At 34.8% G+C, this 15,272-nt stretch overlaps 1 protein-coding gene across 1 annotated transcript in view; it reads right to left on the reverse strand.

The window, feature by feature from the left end:
• Positions 1 to 12,699, reverse strand: part of LOC133172900 (endonuclease G, mitochondrial-like) — a 32,761-nt gene extending 20,062 nt beyond the window's left edge. Inside the window, exons 1-3 of the mRNA XM_061307734.1 lie at positions 12,066 to 12,699; positions 7,243 to 7,355; positions 5,777 to 6,081 (exon numbers count right to left, since the gene is read on the reverse strand). Of these exons, the coding sequence (XP_061163718.1) occupies positions 5,805 to 6,081; positions 7,243 to 7,355; positions 12,066 to 12,647 (972 nt within the window). The 5' untranslated portion in view covers positions 12,648 to 12,699 and the 3' untranslated portion in view covers positions 5,777 to 5,804. The remainder of the gene's footprint in view (positions 1 to 5,776; positions 6,082 to 7,242; positions 7,356 to 12,065) is intronic.
• Between the last annotated feature and the right edge of the window lie 2,573 nt (positions 12,700 to 15,272).

The following is a 15,272-nucleotide window of genomic DNA, read 5'->3' on the forward strand; positions in this document are numbered from 1 at the left end:
GGACCTCTAAGACATCAGAGGTGGGATCAGGTGTCATGGAGGAGTGATCATCCCCTACCGACCGGTCACACCTGCCGTGTGCTCCTTGTCATGATTGGGAAATAACGGAAAAATCCGTCGATAATTCAGTCTGTAAATAATGGCCTAAGAATTAGTATGAAAAACGTCAGTCAACATTTGACTTAATGATAGATTGTATTTGCTGACGAGGTCATTGTATCAACCCTAGAACTTACGAAATGATGACTTTAAACGAGACTGTTGATATTCTTGTTTCATCAACTTGTTTGTCAATAACTTACCTCGTTTTAGAAATTGTTCATACGTAGAGCATGCTCTGGTGTATCGAATCAACTGAGAGATATAAATGCAGGTTGTGTTGTCTATCATTATTATTGTTGTTAAAAGCTTACATGGTAAATCTCTGGTACAACTTAACTTCTATGATTTTGTATCTATTTTTGGTATGAGTTAACTCCAATGTTACTCACTTCCTGTTGACCTGCTTGACCAGCCCTGGTGTGGCTATTTTTTTTATTAGAAATCCTAATGCATCACATATTTTGAGTGCCTAAAACCACTATGTAAGTCTTTTTATATTATTTTTGAGCTATATTTTCACATCATTTGAACGTATTTTATAAAGTTTCTATTTAGATAATAAGTTTTTCTTAAGCTCAAAACATTCTCTAAAGAATGGCATGCCATTTTGGTCACTAAATTTGTAATACTTTTTTTTACTTGTGTTCAAATACATGTACTTTATCTGTTTGAACTATTCTTTGTACTTTATTTGTAAGCATTTGTTTATATTTTTTGTAGCTTTTTACCAAACTCGCACACTCATGCTGTGTACACTCATGACCCACACAACATGAAGAATAAATTTAATTCGTGTGACTTTGACTTCTCATGTGTTGTACAATGCCAATGGTTAGCTATCTGCCTGCACCAGGCAGAATACAGGTGATAAGGGTATATTGCTGCATAAGTAAGGGAAGTTGACGATTGAAAAGGTAAAGTCACGTTCTCATCAAATCATTATAATACAGTGTAATAAATATTTTGTAAAATGAATCTTCTGTACACATTTTAAAGAATAAGCAATCAAATCTATATATCCATATTGACATTTACAATGTGAAATTTTTGTATAAAAAGATCGTTATGTGGATGTTTACGGTAATAGAAAATAAAAAATAAAATCCGCCCACCCTACCCAATTAATCTATGTGGCATTAACCCCAAAATCTGAAAGATCAAGGTTGACCTTTTTTTTTCTCCATTTGCAAAATTGTTCTATTTTTTCTGTAAGTTCTCTAAATAAGATTGTTAAAGTTTTTTTTAATGGTTTTTAAGTTTTAATTCAAAAAATGAAGATAGAACCTATAGGATAAAAGGAAGGATAGCCATAACATGCTTAAAATTTTGCACTATGATCAAGACTTTCGTTCTCAGCAAAATATAGCAAGTAATATAAAGCTTTGGATAATTAATTAAAATGAGATAAAGGGTAGTTTTACTAAAAAAAATTAAACGATTTGAGTTTGGGAATAAACTTGTTTAAACATTTCAGTCCGAATTTCCTCTGTCATTTTTCGAAAATATACCCATTTTTAATATCTAAAAAAAACTCCTGAATAATGAGAACTCTGCACTATTCAAAGTCTCAGGTTACCTTTATTGCCCCTTTTCCGCCTTTGTTAAAATTATATAACGTCATAGTTTTGTCTTATATTTCAAGATCCATGTATTTCTTTGCGGGAAGTGTTTAGATTTCGCTTTATATAGGACAAAAAACTTTTTTGACGTTCATTGTAAATAATTACAAAACACTGTGTGTATGTTAAGTCTTAGAGTTGAAATCGATCTTTTAATTTATAGCGAAGATATTACAACGGTAAATTTGTAAGCGACATAAATTTTCAATTGGGCATGCTTTTATAGAATGACTGATTTATTGAATATGTAGTCGGTGTCTTCTCACTTAGCCAAAATTCTCAAATTCTTACAGGTGACTGTTTTTGGCAAGGCGGGAAGGGTGTACGGGTAAGGGAAGGGAGAGAACAAAAGAGGTGACCTATAGTCTGTTTTAGATTTAACAGAAAAGGTTTAAAAATAAAATTGATAATGCGATGAAGGGTAAATGAAATAAATAGGTGGGAATAAACCATGTAGACCATGAACGTAGATACAGAAAATTTGCACAATGGGTGGGAACTCTCAACTACGTATCAACATAATTATTTGTTGCAATATCACATGACCCGATTGATCACGTGACTGTCAATTATATTTTTAAGTGTTGCACATTACCGTGTATAACCCCACATATGGGGGCGCGGAATGGTGACATTCGGGGGCGCGGATTTTGAAGCGGAATTTGCGAGGTAAGTTGACCTGATTAGCTTCTCTACATTGTTTGAGATGAAAGTAATCCTATATTAACTTACGGCGGAACACAGTGATATCCCAGCTTACTGTTACTCGTTTCCCAGCTCGGGATTCGTCCTAGAAATACATGAACACTTCTGCAATATCTGGTAAGAGCATGCGGGAACGCAAATTTGACCGTTTCTTGGTGAAAATTGGTGCCTAATATATCATTCAACTTCATTTGACTTATGTGAGGGACTTCTAGATATAATTTTGCTCCAGACACTCTAATATTTTCGAGAAGTCCACCTCAAATAAAGGGGGCAGACTTCAATTTCAGTGTGTGGCACTCGGGGGTACAAATTTTAGTGGAGACAGGGGGAAGGAATAAATCTCCAACTAATAGAAATGAATTGTTTCTACAAAAATTATATTGATTATACAAGTAATGAATTGCTACAATCAATTTATCAACGCTCTCATTAACCCTCTTCCCTGAATAAGTGCGCTTTAACGCATATTTACACTGTTTACTAGACATCTATTTGTACATTTCGATATATAATAAACACGTATTTAAAATTCTTAATCAGTTCTATATGTACTCTAAACTACTGCTCAAGTGTCTATTTACTGTAAATGAAAGATATGTATATCTTTAGTATATATCCTCAACGACTCGGGTATTTCCAATTTTGTCGGAAATATCCGAGAAGTTAGGAATTTCGATCTCGATGCATGGGGAGTCTGCAACGTTAGAGAATATACACTTCAATAACGGTTTTAAAAAAAAATATGTACGATACCCAAAAAAGCGCGAAAAAAGTGTAATAAACAGAATGTAAAAATGACATTTGAGAAGATGTGCAGAGTTTTAGAAAATGAAATGCACTCGCCCTAACGGTTTCACCGTCGGACATATTAGCAAGCAGCGCGAAGCGAGCTCAATAGACTAACGTGTACGAACAGAGGAAATTCGGAATGAAATCTATACATACGTCAAGCAAATTTTTTGGTGCAACACTCCCAGAATTCCTTCGCAACCAGGGTTCCATGCGAAATTATTACAAAACATACAAAAGAAATTATTAAGGATAATTGTTCCTTACCAAGAGATACGTTTACTTTTATTTCTTTGCATTGAGCTTAAAAGAAAAATAATTGCATCTACTCTACAACGTATTTCATTTATGATTGCACAAGACTCTGTAGTCTCGTTCAACCAGACGTTCGGCTGTCTCCGTAAATTCCGACGTCATGTGACGTCATAGTTTAGACTGTGTCTCGTGCGATTTGAAGTTTGAAGAGGCGGATCCAGTGTAATTAAGCTGTGTATAGGTCTTTGATGATACAACTGCGGTCGCCCCAACGGTCACACCGTAAAACATATTAATTTAGTGACTTGCATTTCTACTCAAGAAACAGTTTATATGTCAACAAGCTTTCCTTGATGCTGGTATATCTCCCAGCCAAATTCTTTTGTAATTGTTTTATGAATTACATTTTTGGTCATTTAAATTAATTTCATTCTAGAGAAATTTTAAAAAAGTAACGTTTTTAATTTTCAATAATATTATCGAGCTCTTAAAGCAACGCCTGGGCGAAGAGAAAATTCGGACTTTGCACATTGATCCAAATGAATTTTTTCCGCAGTAACATGTGGTACCTAATGCTTTGCGAATTGCATCTCGCCGCAAACTACGTTCTCGCGGTAGCAACAAAAGTTCAACAAAAAAATAAAATCACATTGATTTAATGGATATTGCAGAAAAAAAACAGTAGATGAAACATTCTTCATTAAAACTAGCACTGTTCAGGCTTCGATTTTGTAACGCAACTTACATACGACGTCATGTGACGTCAGAGTCTAGATCGACGTACCAAATGCCACGTGCGGTTTGAAGAGATGAAAATTAAAACTGAATAGGAATCTGCGCTCGCCCTAACGGTCACGCCGTCAACATATTAGTTACACATCCTCAGGCTTAAAACTAGAGTCAAAAGATGTGAATTTTACTATTTAACATTTTATCACTTTACATGTGGTTTGAAATAAGACGTGAACTTTATGAAACTTTCCCCGACATGAATTGCTCAAGGTTTCAGTAACTTGACGTCATATATGACATCATAATTTGGCATCCTAAATAATAAATTGATTGATTGTTTGCTGTTTTACGTCTTATTCGAGAATTTTTCACTCATATAGAGACGTCACCATATACCGGTGAAGGGCTTCAAATTTTGACCTTTACTCAGGGCCATTGAGCAGTGAGGGATCTTTATCGTGCCAACGCCTGCCGTGACACGGGACCTCGGTTTTTAAGGTCTCATCCGAAGGACCCGCAACTTTCAAAAGTGCCGAGCGCATGGCGAAGGAACACTTGCTACCCATTTTTTATCGACTTAGGTCAGTCGCGGCCGAGATTCGAACTCACGACCTCCCGATCACGGTGCGAGTGCTCTGCCGACTGAGCTACCGTGAACGGTCCTAAATAATAAAGGAGTAAAGGAGTAAGCTCAGAGCCTCTACTGGACAGGGACCATAAGAGCTTATGCGATAGTAAGGTGTCCGTTGTCCGTCCGTCTATAACTCGGTACATAAGTAGACTATACTAAGATACATGATTCTGTATATCGCTAAAGTGATTTCGATGAACGGTCTTGCCATGGTTACTAAAAATAGAAATCTATCAAAAAAGCTACTCTTCCTACAGTTTTGATCCGATTCTAATAAAACTTTTAACACTTGTCAAATAGACTATACTCAGACACACTATATACAATAGTTTTTGATTTCGATGAATGGTGTTGCCATCGTTACTAAAAATAAAATTTTCAAAGAATATTCTTTCAAAATGCTTCTCCTACAATTTTGGTCCGATTTCAATAAAATGTGATTCACAAGTAGACTTCACTATTGTGATAATTATCATTAGTTGCTTGGCATTTACCACCAGGAAAAAGTTCAAAGAAAGCTAAATACTGATGACTTGTTTACTTAAGTGTGAAAAAATGCATGTTCACTTAATGTATCTTGGTCTATTAAAACATTAAGAATACTTGATTACCAATTGAGTGATACACTGTAGATTTCAGTTAATTTTTTTTATTATCTAAAGGCAGTTCACTGTACCTGCATAAAAAACTCACAGAATCAGAACTCTAGATTCTTTTCTTAATCAAGTGACCGACTTTGTAAGCGTACAAATATAAATTAGAAAATAAATTGGCTGTTGTATTATGTGACACCCTCGAGTCTCCTTAGGTTCACTCAGTTTCTTCACGAAAACTGTAGTGTACTAGTATTTTATTTTGGACTTTCGTAAACTGAATTCATAGCTGTTAAGGACCATATAAACATTTATTTTTCAGGCAGTAGTAACCAACAAGTAATTACCTAATCAGTGTATATGTTTTTAAATCTGTCAGACATTCTTTCCATTAATTGTTTTAAGTCTATGTTTAGGAACTCCTTCAAATAAAAAGAAGCCCGCTGCCCTTTCTATCGATTCCAAGGGAACCAGAAAATTCTTCAGTGGTGTGTTCTTAGGAAAGATCTGGTTGGGTATAACAAATGAATTCATAGCAAATTCTCCTTTCTCATTCTCCATGACAACGACCTTAAAAAAGTGAGTTGGAACAGAGACGTTGTTTTTACCAATCACTTCGTACTTCACGTACAGTTTACCATCTGGTTCCAGTCTGAAAGAAACCAAACACAATACAAGGATATATCAATATCATTTGCTATACCTATAAAAATTAGTTCTTATATTTAAAGATATACACGCTATAACTTGCGTCAGTTAAAAATAAAGTTGGAAATTTATTTATTTTGTTTAACAAATAAAGTTACGAAAATACTGTTAATTACACAACTGAAAATGAACGCGTTATAAAGATCTCAAATTATAATCATTTATTTTCCTACTAGGAAAGTAATGCCTCTATTTAAATTCATGCGTCATGTGACACCGTCGCTACTTTTAGATTGATAAACAAAAATGGCGTCAAGAAAACGAGTTAGGCCGTTTGGTATACAAATAACTTTTGACATTGATGGCACACATCTTATGCTTAAAGATAATTATCTTTTAAAACAACCAGTATAAACCATCTACTCTGTGATGACAGATATTAAACTTTTATCCATAATCGTAGTCAAATGCAATATACATCGTCGTCTATGATTTCCCGCGGACATACGTGTGTATATACTGTTTACGCACTTCCTTCATCAATATTCATGAAAAGGCTGAACTCTTAATTGCAGATCTTGTGTAATTCTTATGTAATTACAACGACTTATTTAGTAAAACTTTGCGAAGAGTAATTATTTTTTATTACACATCATGTTTCTCAAATCATGTAATCATTTTGTTTCACATAAAAATCGCGTTTATATAAGTTTATATCTTTAAATCTAAACTAAAAACAGTCTAACAATTTTAATGTTTTACTGAGCGGTCATAAAAAAAAATCGACGTTTGACTGCAGAGTGAGATATTGGATCTGTGGACGAGATATTGGACCGCTTACATCACACTGGGGGCGGGATCAGCAAAATCTTATTTGCATTCGTTGGTATGGAAGCCAGAAAAAGATGCATGTATAACAAAAAATAAAGGTATAACAAAACATATATTGACTGTTCTCGGGCAAAATGCGTTTTGTCGGACACAAGAACCAAACTGTTTGCCTGAGGCCGTTAAGCCGAAGGCAAACAGTTTGGTTCGAGGGGTCGACAAAATGCATGTTGACCTCGAACCCAGTCAATATAAATATATTTCCAAAATTCTTCTAATATTTTTTTGTGAATAAAATAAGAGTTACTACAATTTATCCTATATAAAAATTTTTTACCTTGGTAAATACAGAGGACCGGTACACACGTAAACATTTCTGTGCTTCCTGGCCAGTGCTCTTACGTATTTTTCCAGATCGTTCCATATGTCCCGATTGAAACCCTTACCGACCTATAATTTAATTCAAAATACGTGTAATTTATATTCAATTTACTTAATTGAGCACTGTATTGGTTGTGTATGTACTTTATTGTGGTGAATCAGATCTAAAAAAAGTGTGGAATGCTATTTTAATGGGAGATAGGAGTGAAAGGGGATCCACCTCGTAAAAAAGATGAGCGAACAAAATGCCTATTGTGCGACAACTAACAAAGTGCAAAATTTTAATATCTTTATTGGGACAAAAATTTCTTGATTTTTCATTTAACGCAATTAATACTTTATGTAAAATATCCACAATCTTGCAAAGATTAAAAAAAAAGTGTTCGTCTATGAAATAGCATACACACACAATCATGATCATTTTTCCAAAACTACATGTTCCTGTATATCGCAATTGTTCCGTCCATTTTTTAAAAGATTATAATCAAAGTATACTTGTAAAATTATTCATATTTTGATTTTAAAAAAAAACATGGAGCAAGGAGCCACTATACCTAAAAATACACTTTCAGGGGTAGACAAATAGAATTTTTTAGTACTTGCCCTCGAACAGGTTACCATCGTAAAATTACTTGTCCTACCAAAAAATATGCTTGTCCCACCTTTTTCTTAATTTACACAAAATGAAAGCATTATCGTTAAACATTAAATTATTTCTCAACTGATACACCACGTGGGGACCAAAGTAAACACAAAATCACTTAATTCTTCCACAGAAAAAATAGGGGTAAGTCTTGTTCCAGGGAGTTTGTGCAGTGCGCATATCTACATGAATTATATACATGTACGTGTACATAATTTAAACATTTCTCTGTATTACTTTAACATCCCAAAAATATGCAAAGAGAAGAAAAAATGAAGACTTCAAATCATTTGATGATGTCCAATTGCAAGGCATATGAATATCGAGCATTTAATAGAATTAAAGTTCACATTGTCAACTTACAATTTCTCAACTGAAAAAAGTTATTTCATATCCTCCATAATATGCATACATGATCACAGTTCAATATTTTAGTAGTAAAATTTTATATTTAAGATTTAGATTTCTTTCCGTATTTTTGGGGTATTAGTAAAGTCAAAGTTTCAGTCTTTTTTTCTTCAAATACTTTAATGAGGTATTCCATATTTCTTTTTTTATTTAAAAATAATGTGTATTTATTTAATTGAAAACAAAAACATATTATACAGTTTTTAGCTCACCTGAGCTGAAAGCTCAAGTGAGCTTTTCTGATCACCCGTTGTCTGTCGTCCGTCCGTCTGCCCGTCCGTCCGTCTGTAAACTTTTCACATTTTCAACTTCTTCTCAAGAACCACTGGGCCAATTTTAACCAAACTTGGTACTAAGTATCCTTGGGGGAAGGTGAGTTTAAATTGTTAAAATAAAGGGCCAAGTCCCCTTACAAGGGGAGATAATCAAGAAAAGACAAAAATAGGGTGGGGTCATTAAAAAATCTTCTTCTCAAGAACCACTGGGCCAGAAAAGCTGAAACTTATGTGGAAGCATCCTGGGATAGTGTAGATTCTAAATTGTTAAAATCATGACCCCCGGGGGTACGGCAGGGCCACAATAGGGAATCCAATTTTTACATTGAAATATATAGGAAAAATCTTTAAAAATCTTCTTCTCAAGAACCACTGGTCCAGAAAAGCTGAAACTTATGTGGAAGCATCCTGGGGTAGTGTAGATTTTAAATTGTTCAAATCATGACCCCCGGGGGTAGGGCGGGGCCACAATAGGAAATACAAGTTTTACATTGAAATATATAGGAAAAATCTTTAAAAATCTTCTTCTCAAGAACCACTGGGCCAGAAAAGCTAAAACTTATGTGGAAGCATCCTGGGGTAGCGTAGATTCTAAATTGTTCAAATCATGACCCCTGGGGGTAGGGCAGGACCACAATAGGGAATCCAAGTATTACATTGAAATATATAGGAAAAATCTTTAAAATCTTCTTCTCAAGAACCACTGGTCCAGAAAAGCTGAAACCTATGTGGAAGCATCCTGGGGTAGTGTAGATTCTAAATTGTTCAAATCATGACCCCCGGGGGTAGGGCGGGGCCACAATAGGAAATACAAGTTTTACATTGAAATATATAGGAAAAATCTTTAAAAATCTTCTTCTCAAGAACCACTGAGCCAGAAAAGCTGAAACTTATGTGGGAGCATCCTGGGGTAGTGTAGATTCTAAATTGTTAAATCATGACCCCCGGGGGTAGGGCGGGGCCACAATAGGAAATACAAGTTTTACATTGAAATATATAGGAAAAATCTTTAAAAATCTTCTTCTCAAGAACCACTGGTCCAGAAAAGCTAAAACTTATGTGGAAGCATCCTGGGGTAGTGTAGATTCTAAATTGTTCAAATCATGACCCCAGGTGGTAGGGCTAGGCCACAGTAGGGAATCCAAGTTTTACATTGAAATATATAGGAAAAATCTTTAAAAATCTTCTTCTCAAGAACCACTGGTCCAGAAAAGCTGAAACTTATGTGGGAGCATTCTGGGGTAGTGTAGATTCTAAATTGTTAAAATCATGACCCCCGGGGGTAGGGCGGGGCCACAATAGGAAATACAAGTTTTACATTGAAATATATAGGAAAAATCTTTAAAAATCTTCTTCTCAAGAACCACTGGGCCAGAAAAGCTAAAACTTATGTGGAAGCATCCTGGGGTAGTGTAGATTCTAAATTGTTCAAATCATGACCCCCGGGGGTAGGGCGGGGCCACAATAGGAAATACAAGTTTTACATTGAAATATATAGGAAAAATCTTTAAAAATCTTCTTCTCAAGAACCACTGAGCCAGAAAAGCTGAAACTTATGTGGGAGCATTCTGGGGTAGTGTAGATTCTAAATTGTTAAAATCATGACCCCCGGGGGTAGGGCGGGGCCACAATAGGAAATACAAGTTTTACATTGAAATATATAGGAAAAATCTTTAAAAATCTTCTTCTCAAGAACCACTGGTCCAGAAAAGCTAAAACTTATGTGGAAGCATCCTGGGGTAGTGTAGATTCTAAATTGTTCAAATCTTGGCCCCTGGGGGTAGGGTGGGACCACAATAGGTATTACAAGTGGGGAAGTCTGGTAATGAACAGCATGGCCAAAGTTACTCAGGTGAGCGATGTGGCCCATGGGCCTCTTGTTGATTATGAAAACCACCACTGCATGCCGATCGTGACTTTCTGTGATCGCCAGTCAACAGCTCCAATTTTAATATCAGTGTAAAACGTTTGTATTCACAGCATGAATATTACATTTTTACACATACCTAAAAAGGTCTAAAATCCTCGACATGGAATCGATAGCTGCTAAGTCTTGTGTATATAACTACACATGAATGGGTAAATTCTAGAGGAGTTCCGACTGAGTATTTGAGTGATGAACAGCAGCGAAAAACAGGTGCTCTACTCTGATTCATTACATTTCAATAGCGATAAAACAAACAACATTTGATTTTTTGTTAACTTGAGAAGCACTTGTCTGCGGGCAGGTACCACTTATCAAATAACTTGCCCGCCAAACAAAATTGGTTGTCCCGCGGGCGTCGGGCAATGCTATTTGTCTAGCCCTGACTTTTATGACAAAAAATCCAGACCTTTCCTAGAAAAATTTGAAGTCCAATTAGTCAAGGGTCATAAAAACTTTCATCGTCGGAAACCCACAGCTGATTACGCTTCGTTCCTCTCTCCATCACTTGATGGAGAAAGGAACGAAGCGTAATCAGCCGTTGGTTTCCGACGATGAGGAACTTTACTATAAATTTATACTAATGCCCTGTTCACACGGAGAGTTTAATTCGCAGTAAACTAATGCGAAGTAAAATGATGCGAATAAACTAATGCGAATTAAATTGCGTTCACACGACAGCTAATGCGAAGTAAACTAATGCGAATTATATGCCCTGTTCACACGGAGAGTTTAATTCGCAGTAAATTAATGCGAAGTAAAAATGATGCGAATCAAACTAATGCGAATTAAATTGCGTTCACACGACAGCTAGTGCGAAGTAAACTAATGCGAATTAAAATTTTATTTCTACAACAAGGCTATTCAGTAAGGCTATTATGACGTCATTTACAAATCACGTCATTTTGTGCAGAGCAGATATACATTTGACATATAATGTTATAGTGTCTGTACACATTTTAGTTATTAACATCATTTTCCTTTGTTTTCCACTCAAAAATAGCACAAATACCTATATTTGACCATCGACATGTGGTCTGTGACTTATTTCTGCCCTTACGCATGTGTCAAAATTTAATTCGAATTAGCTTCGCTTAGCGTTCACATGGAGCTGATGCGAAGTAATTTAATGCGCAGTAAACTCATTCGAATTAAACTAATTCGCATTAAATTCTCCGTGTGAACGCGGGTCAAATTTAATTCGCAGTAACTTACGTTTAATTCGAATTAAACTCTCCGTGTGAACAGGGCATTAATTCACAAATTGTGAATATGATGTACACATTTGAAGATATAGGCATTTTTCACCCATCTTCTTTTACAAAAATATATGGAAGTATCTAGACTAGGGGAACCTACACTTGCCAAGTTGCTGTGATAATAAGCACAGTGAACAGTTCAAAATCTTCATAAAAAGGTTTATAAATTTGTTAACTGACCATGCTAACGTGTTATTCTCTATAATGTCTAATTAAGGCACTTCTCAATTATTTGATATTTTTTAATGATACGGAGGTCCCTTTCATTACCTGTGGCGCAATGTTGGTGAAGAAGAACGTGTCATTCATAGCTTTTTGAGAATGTCTGTGATTGCTAGCTGCCGCCATATGTCCCCTATCGTACCCACTACCTTTGTAATCAGAATCGGTGGCCCTGAAGAAGGGATGAATGGACAGATCTTCTGTAAACTCACTTGACTGTCTTTTTACGTTTTCATTCTTTTCGACGTGCTCTTTCCTAATGTGTTCGAACACCCAATGTGGAACCCTGTTCCGTCGGTCGTATAACACAACATGATCCTCAAAAGGACGCAGTGGATCAAAGGGTGGAACCCCAAACGTAAGAATTTCTTGCAGGCGATTTCGAGCTTTGCTTAGTTGAGTAGAGGCATATACTGTGGGAAACTGAAAGAAAGATTGTAAAGTATCGGAGAGAAATCGTTCTTTTACACAATCGTCCTTGAAACGCCCGTCCACTTTCAGAACATTCCCGTGTAGTTTTTCACTAGGCAGAAAATTAAAATGTCCTTTATTTCGTTCATAACACACTCCCAAAATAAGTCCAAAGCCTGAACACGATAAGGGCAAACCTATTTTAGCAAATCGTGACATATTTAATAAAACCCTTTTTACGGCATTTATTGTTTACATGTTACCACATGGCACACGTAAAGGTAAAACGAAAGTAGACATTAAGTCCTACTTCATATGATTCGTTTTCATATTCAATGTTGGTTTTTAAAGTTTTTTTGTAAATGGTTTTTTAAGCTTTAAAGAAAAGTGAAGGTAGAATAGGATAAAAGGGAGGGGGGGGGGTACCGTTACATAGTTTTTGGTTTGAAAGATTACGCGTTTTAAAGTATTTTTGCTGAGTTTATACACGTCACAACTATTTTAATTTTGGTTTAGAGATGTTAATTTTGAAAATAATAATAATAATAATAATAATAATAATAAATTGATAAAAAATAGAAATAAAAAACTTTTTTTTTTAAAATGTGTCTTTTTAAAATTAAATTTAGCACAGTATAATTTTATACAACATTTATTTTTTTGTGTTCATGTATTTTATATCAAAGGACTCGTCGCCGGTGAAACTCAATCCGCGACCATTCAATCAGCATTAAATAACGGTCGCAAATTTAATAAATGAGAAGATAGTTATTCCCTAAATATTCTTCCTGCTTGAGGATGATGACATTTACTCAGATGGCAAAAGACTTCCACTGATGACAATAAAAAACAACCTTTAATTGTACATTGTAGACCTATGATTATGGTGCTATTTTCTACTTTCAAATAAGTAGGTCAATGACCTTTCTTTTTATGCTAAGTGCCTCTGAGTTTCATGAAAAATTTCCACACAGGAGCAGATCCAGGATTTTTCTTACGGGGGGTGGGGGGTGCATCAACTCTAACAAATGTCAGACTGTGAAATATTTTGACAACACCCCCCCCCCTCCAGTAAACAACTTGCCAAATCTTGCCAGTCTAGCTATTGGTCTGTAAACATTTTTTTCAAAACGCTACACCCCCTATAGTTTCGATCAATTTCAATATAACTTGGTACACAAGTAGACTACACTAAGATACATAATTCTGTATATCGCTTTGTGATTTCGATGAACAGTCTTGTCATGGTAACTAAATATAGAAATCTTTCAAAAAAGCTACAATAACTCTTCCTACAGTTTTTATCTGATTCCATCAAAAATTTTTAAAACAAATAAACTCTACTCAGACACATTATGTATGTGTGTATATATATATATATATATATATATATATATATATATATATATATATATATATATATATATATATATATATATATATATATATATATATATATATATACCAAGCTTTCAACGCTTTCAATTTCAAGTCATCTTTTAACTATTTTTGAATTATATATATATATATATTTATTTACATTTGCAAATATTTTTCTTAGATGAACCTATAGAAGAGAAAATATGTTCAATTCTGTATGAACTTATTAGGGGGTCAGAGGTCATGGCGTGACCGAATCACACAGCGAGACGATATCTTGTCTACATATTTCTGTCACAGTGACACTGGTTTCGGAACGTCTGAACCGTCAAAGCGATGAAAAAGATAAAATTATTGAAACATATATTTTTTTTTCGTTCAACAAATGATTGTTAGATCTTTCTTTGGTGTGAAGAATGTTTCTAATTAGCCTAAAATCACGCTTACCTTTTTAACCCGAAATTCCTTTGAAGGTATGTAAACTGAAGACGATATAGCACCGCTTTTGACTTCATATATAAAGAACTAGTACAATAATAGTAAGATTATTCTCAGTAGCGATCATTGTTTTTTCATTACGAACAGTTATTTCCTGAACTGGACGGCTTAACATCCATGTAAATATTCAAATGTTGGAGCGAGGCGAACTCTGAAGAACAAACAGCTTCTAGGTCATTGCGCGTCACAACATAGCAATACGGCGGGCCGTTTGTGTAATAAATGCAGTTCTACTCAGAATATTCGTCTCAAATGTAAATAAAAGTAATAAACAACAATGTTAAAAAGTTCACTGGGAAATGAACTTGGTTGGTACGTGATCAAATCTTCTGAGAAGCCCTTCGGGCTTCACAGGATTTGATCACGTGACCAACCAAGTTCATTTCCCAGAGAACTTTTTAACATTGTTGTTTATTTCTTAAATATATATATATATATATATATATATATATATATATATATATATATATATATATATATATATATATATATATATATATATATCCAAAATTGAAATAAAGTCTCAGTAATCGGATTACAATATTAAACAAATATAAAAAGAAAACACAAGAATCCTCCGTAAAGCTTTAGCGCTTTCATTAAAAATCTTCAGAAGCTTTACATTACAAAAATGTATACAACGGTAACATAGTAACAATGATTATGACGTTAAACTAAGCGGAACGTTTAATGTCTATATTGTGACGTCATAGATAAAATACTGCAATGATGATGAAAAAGTTCGGGAAAATCATAGGTAGTTTATAAGAGACTATTAAGTTTTGGCTTTAGAATACAAATTTTTCCCGTCTCTGGATATCACTGGCACATCTGAGTTTATAAAAAGGGAAAATGTTAAATCGTTTTTTTCCACAAGTTTCCAGGTGTGCACTTAACTGGATTTGTCTATATTCAGGTGTACTGATGTGTTGCTTATGTACACGTACACGGGCACGGAGACTGTTG

The sequence above is a fragment of the Saccostrea echinata genome, unplaced genomic scaffold, assembly GCF_033153115.1.
Source record: "Saccostrea echinata isolate AGI-Se365-2 ecotype Australia unplaced genomic scaffold, CSIRO_AGI_Sech_v1 ptg000056l, whole genome shotgun sequence".
Lineage (NCBI taxonomy): Eukaryota > Metazoa > Mollusca > Bivalvia > Ostreida > Ostreidae > Saccostrea > Saccostrea echinata.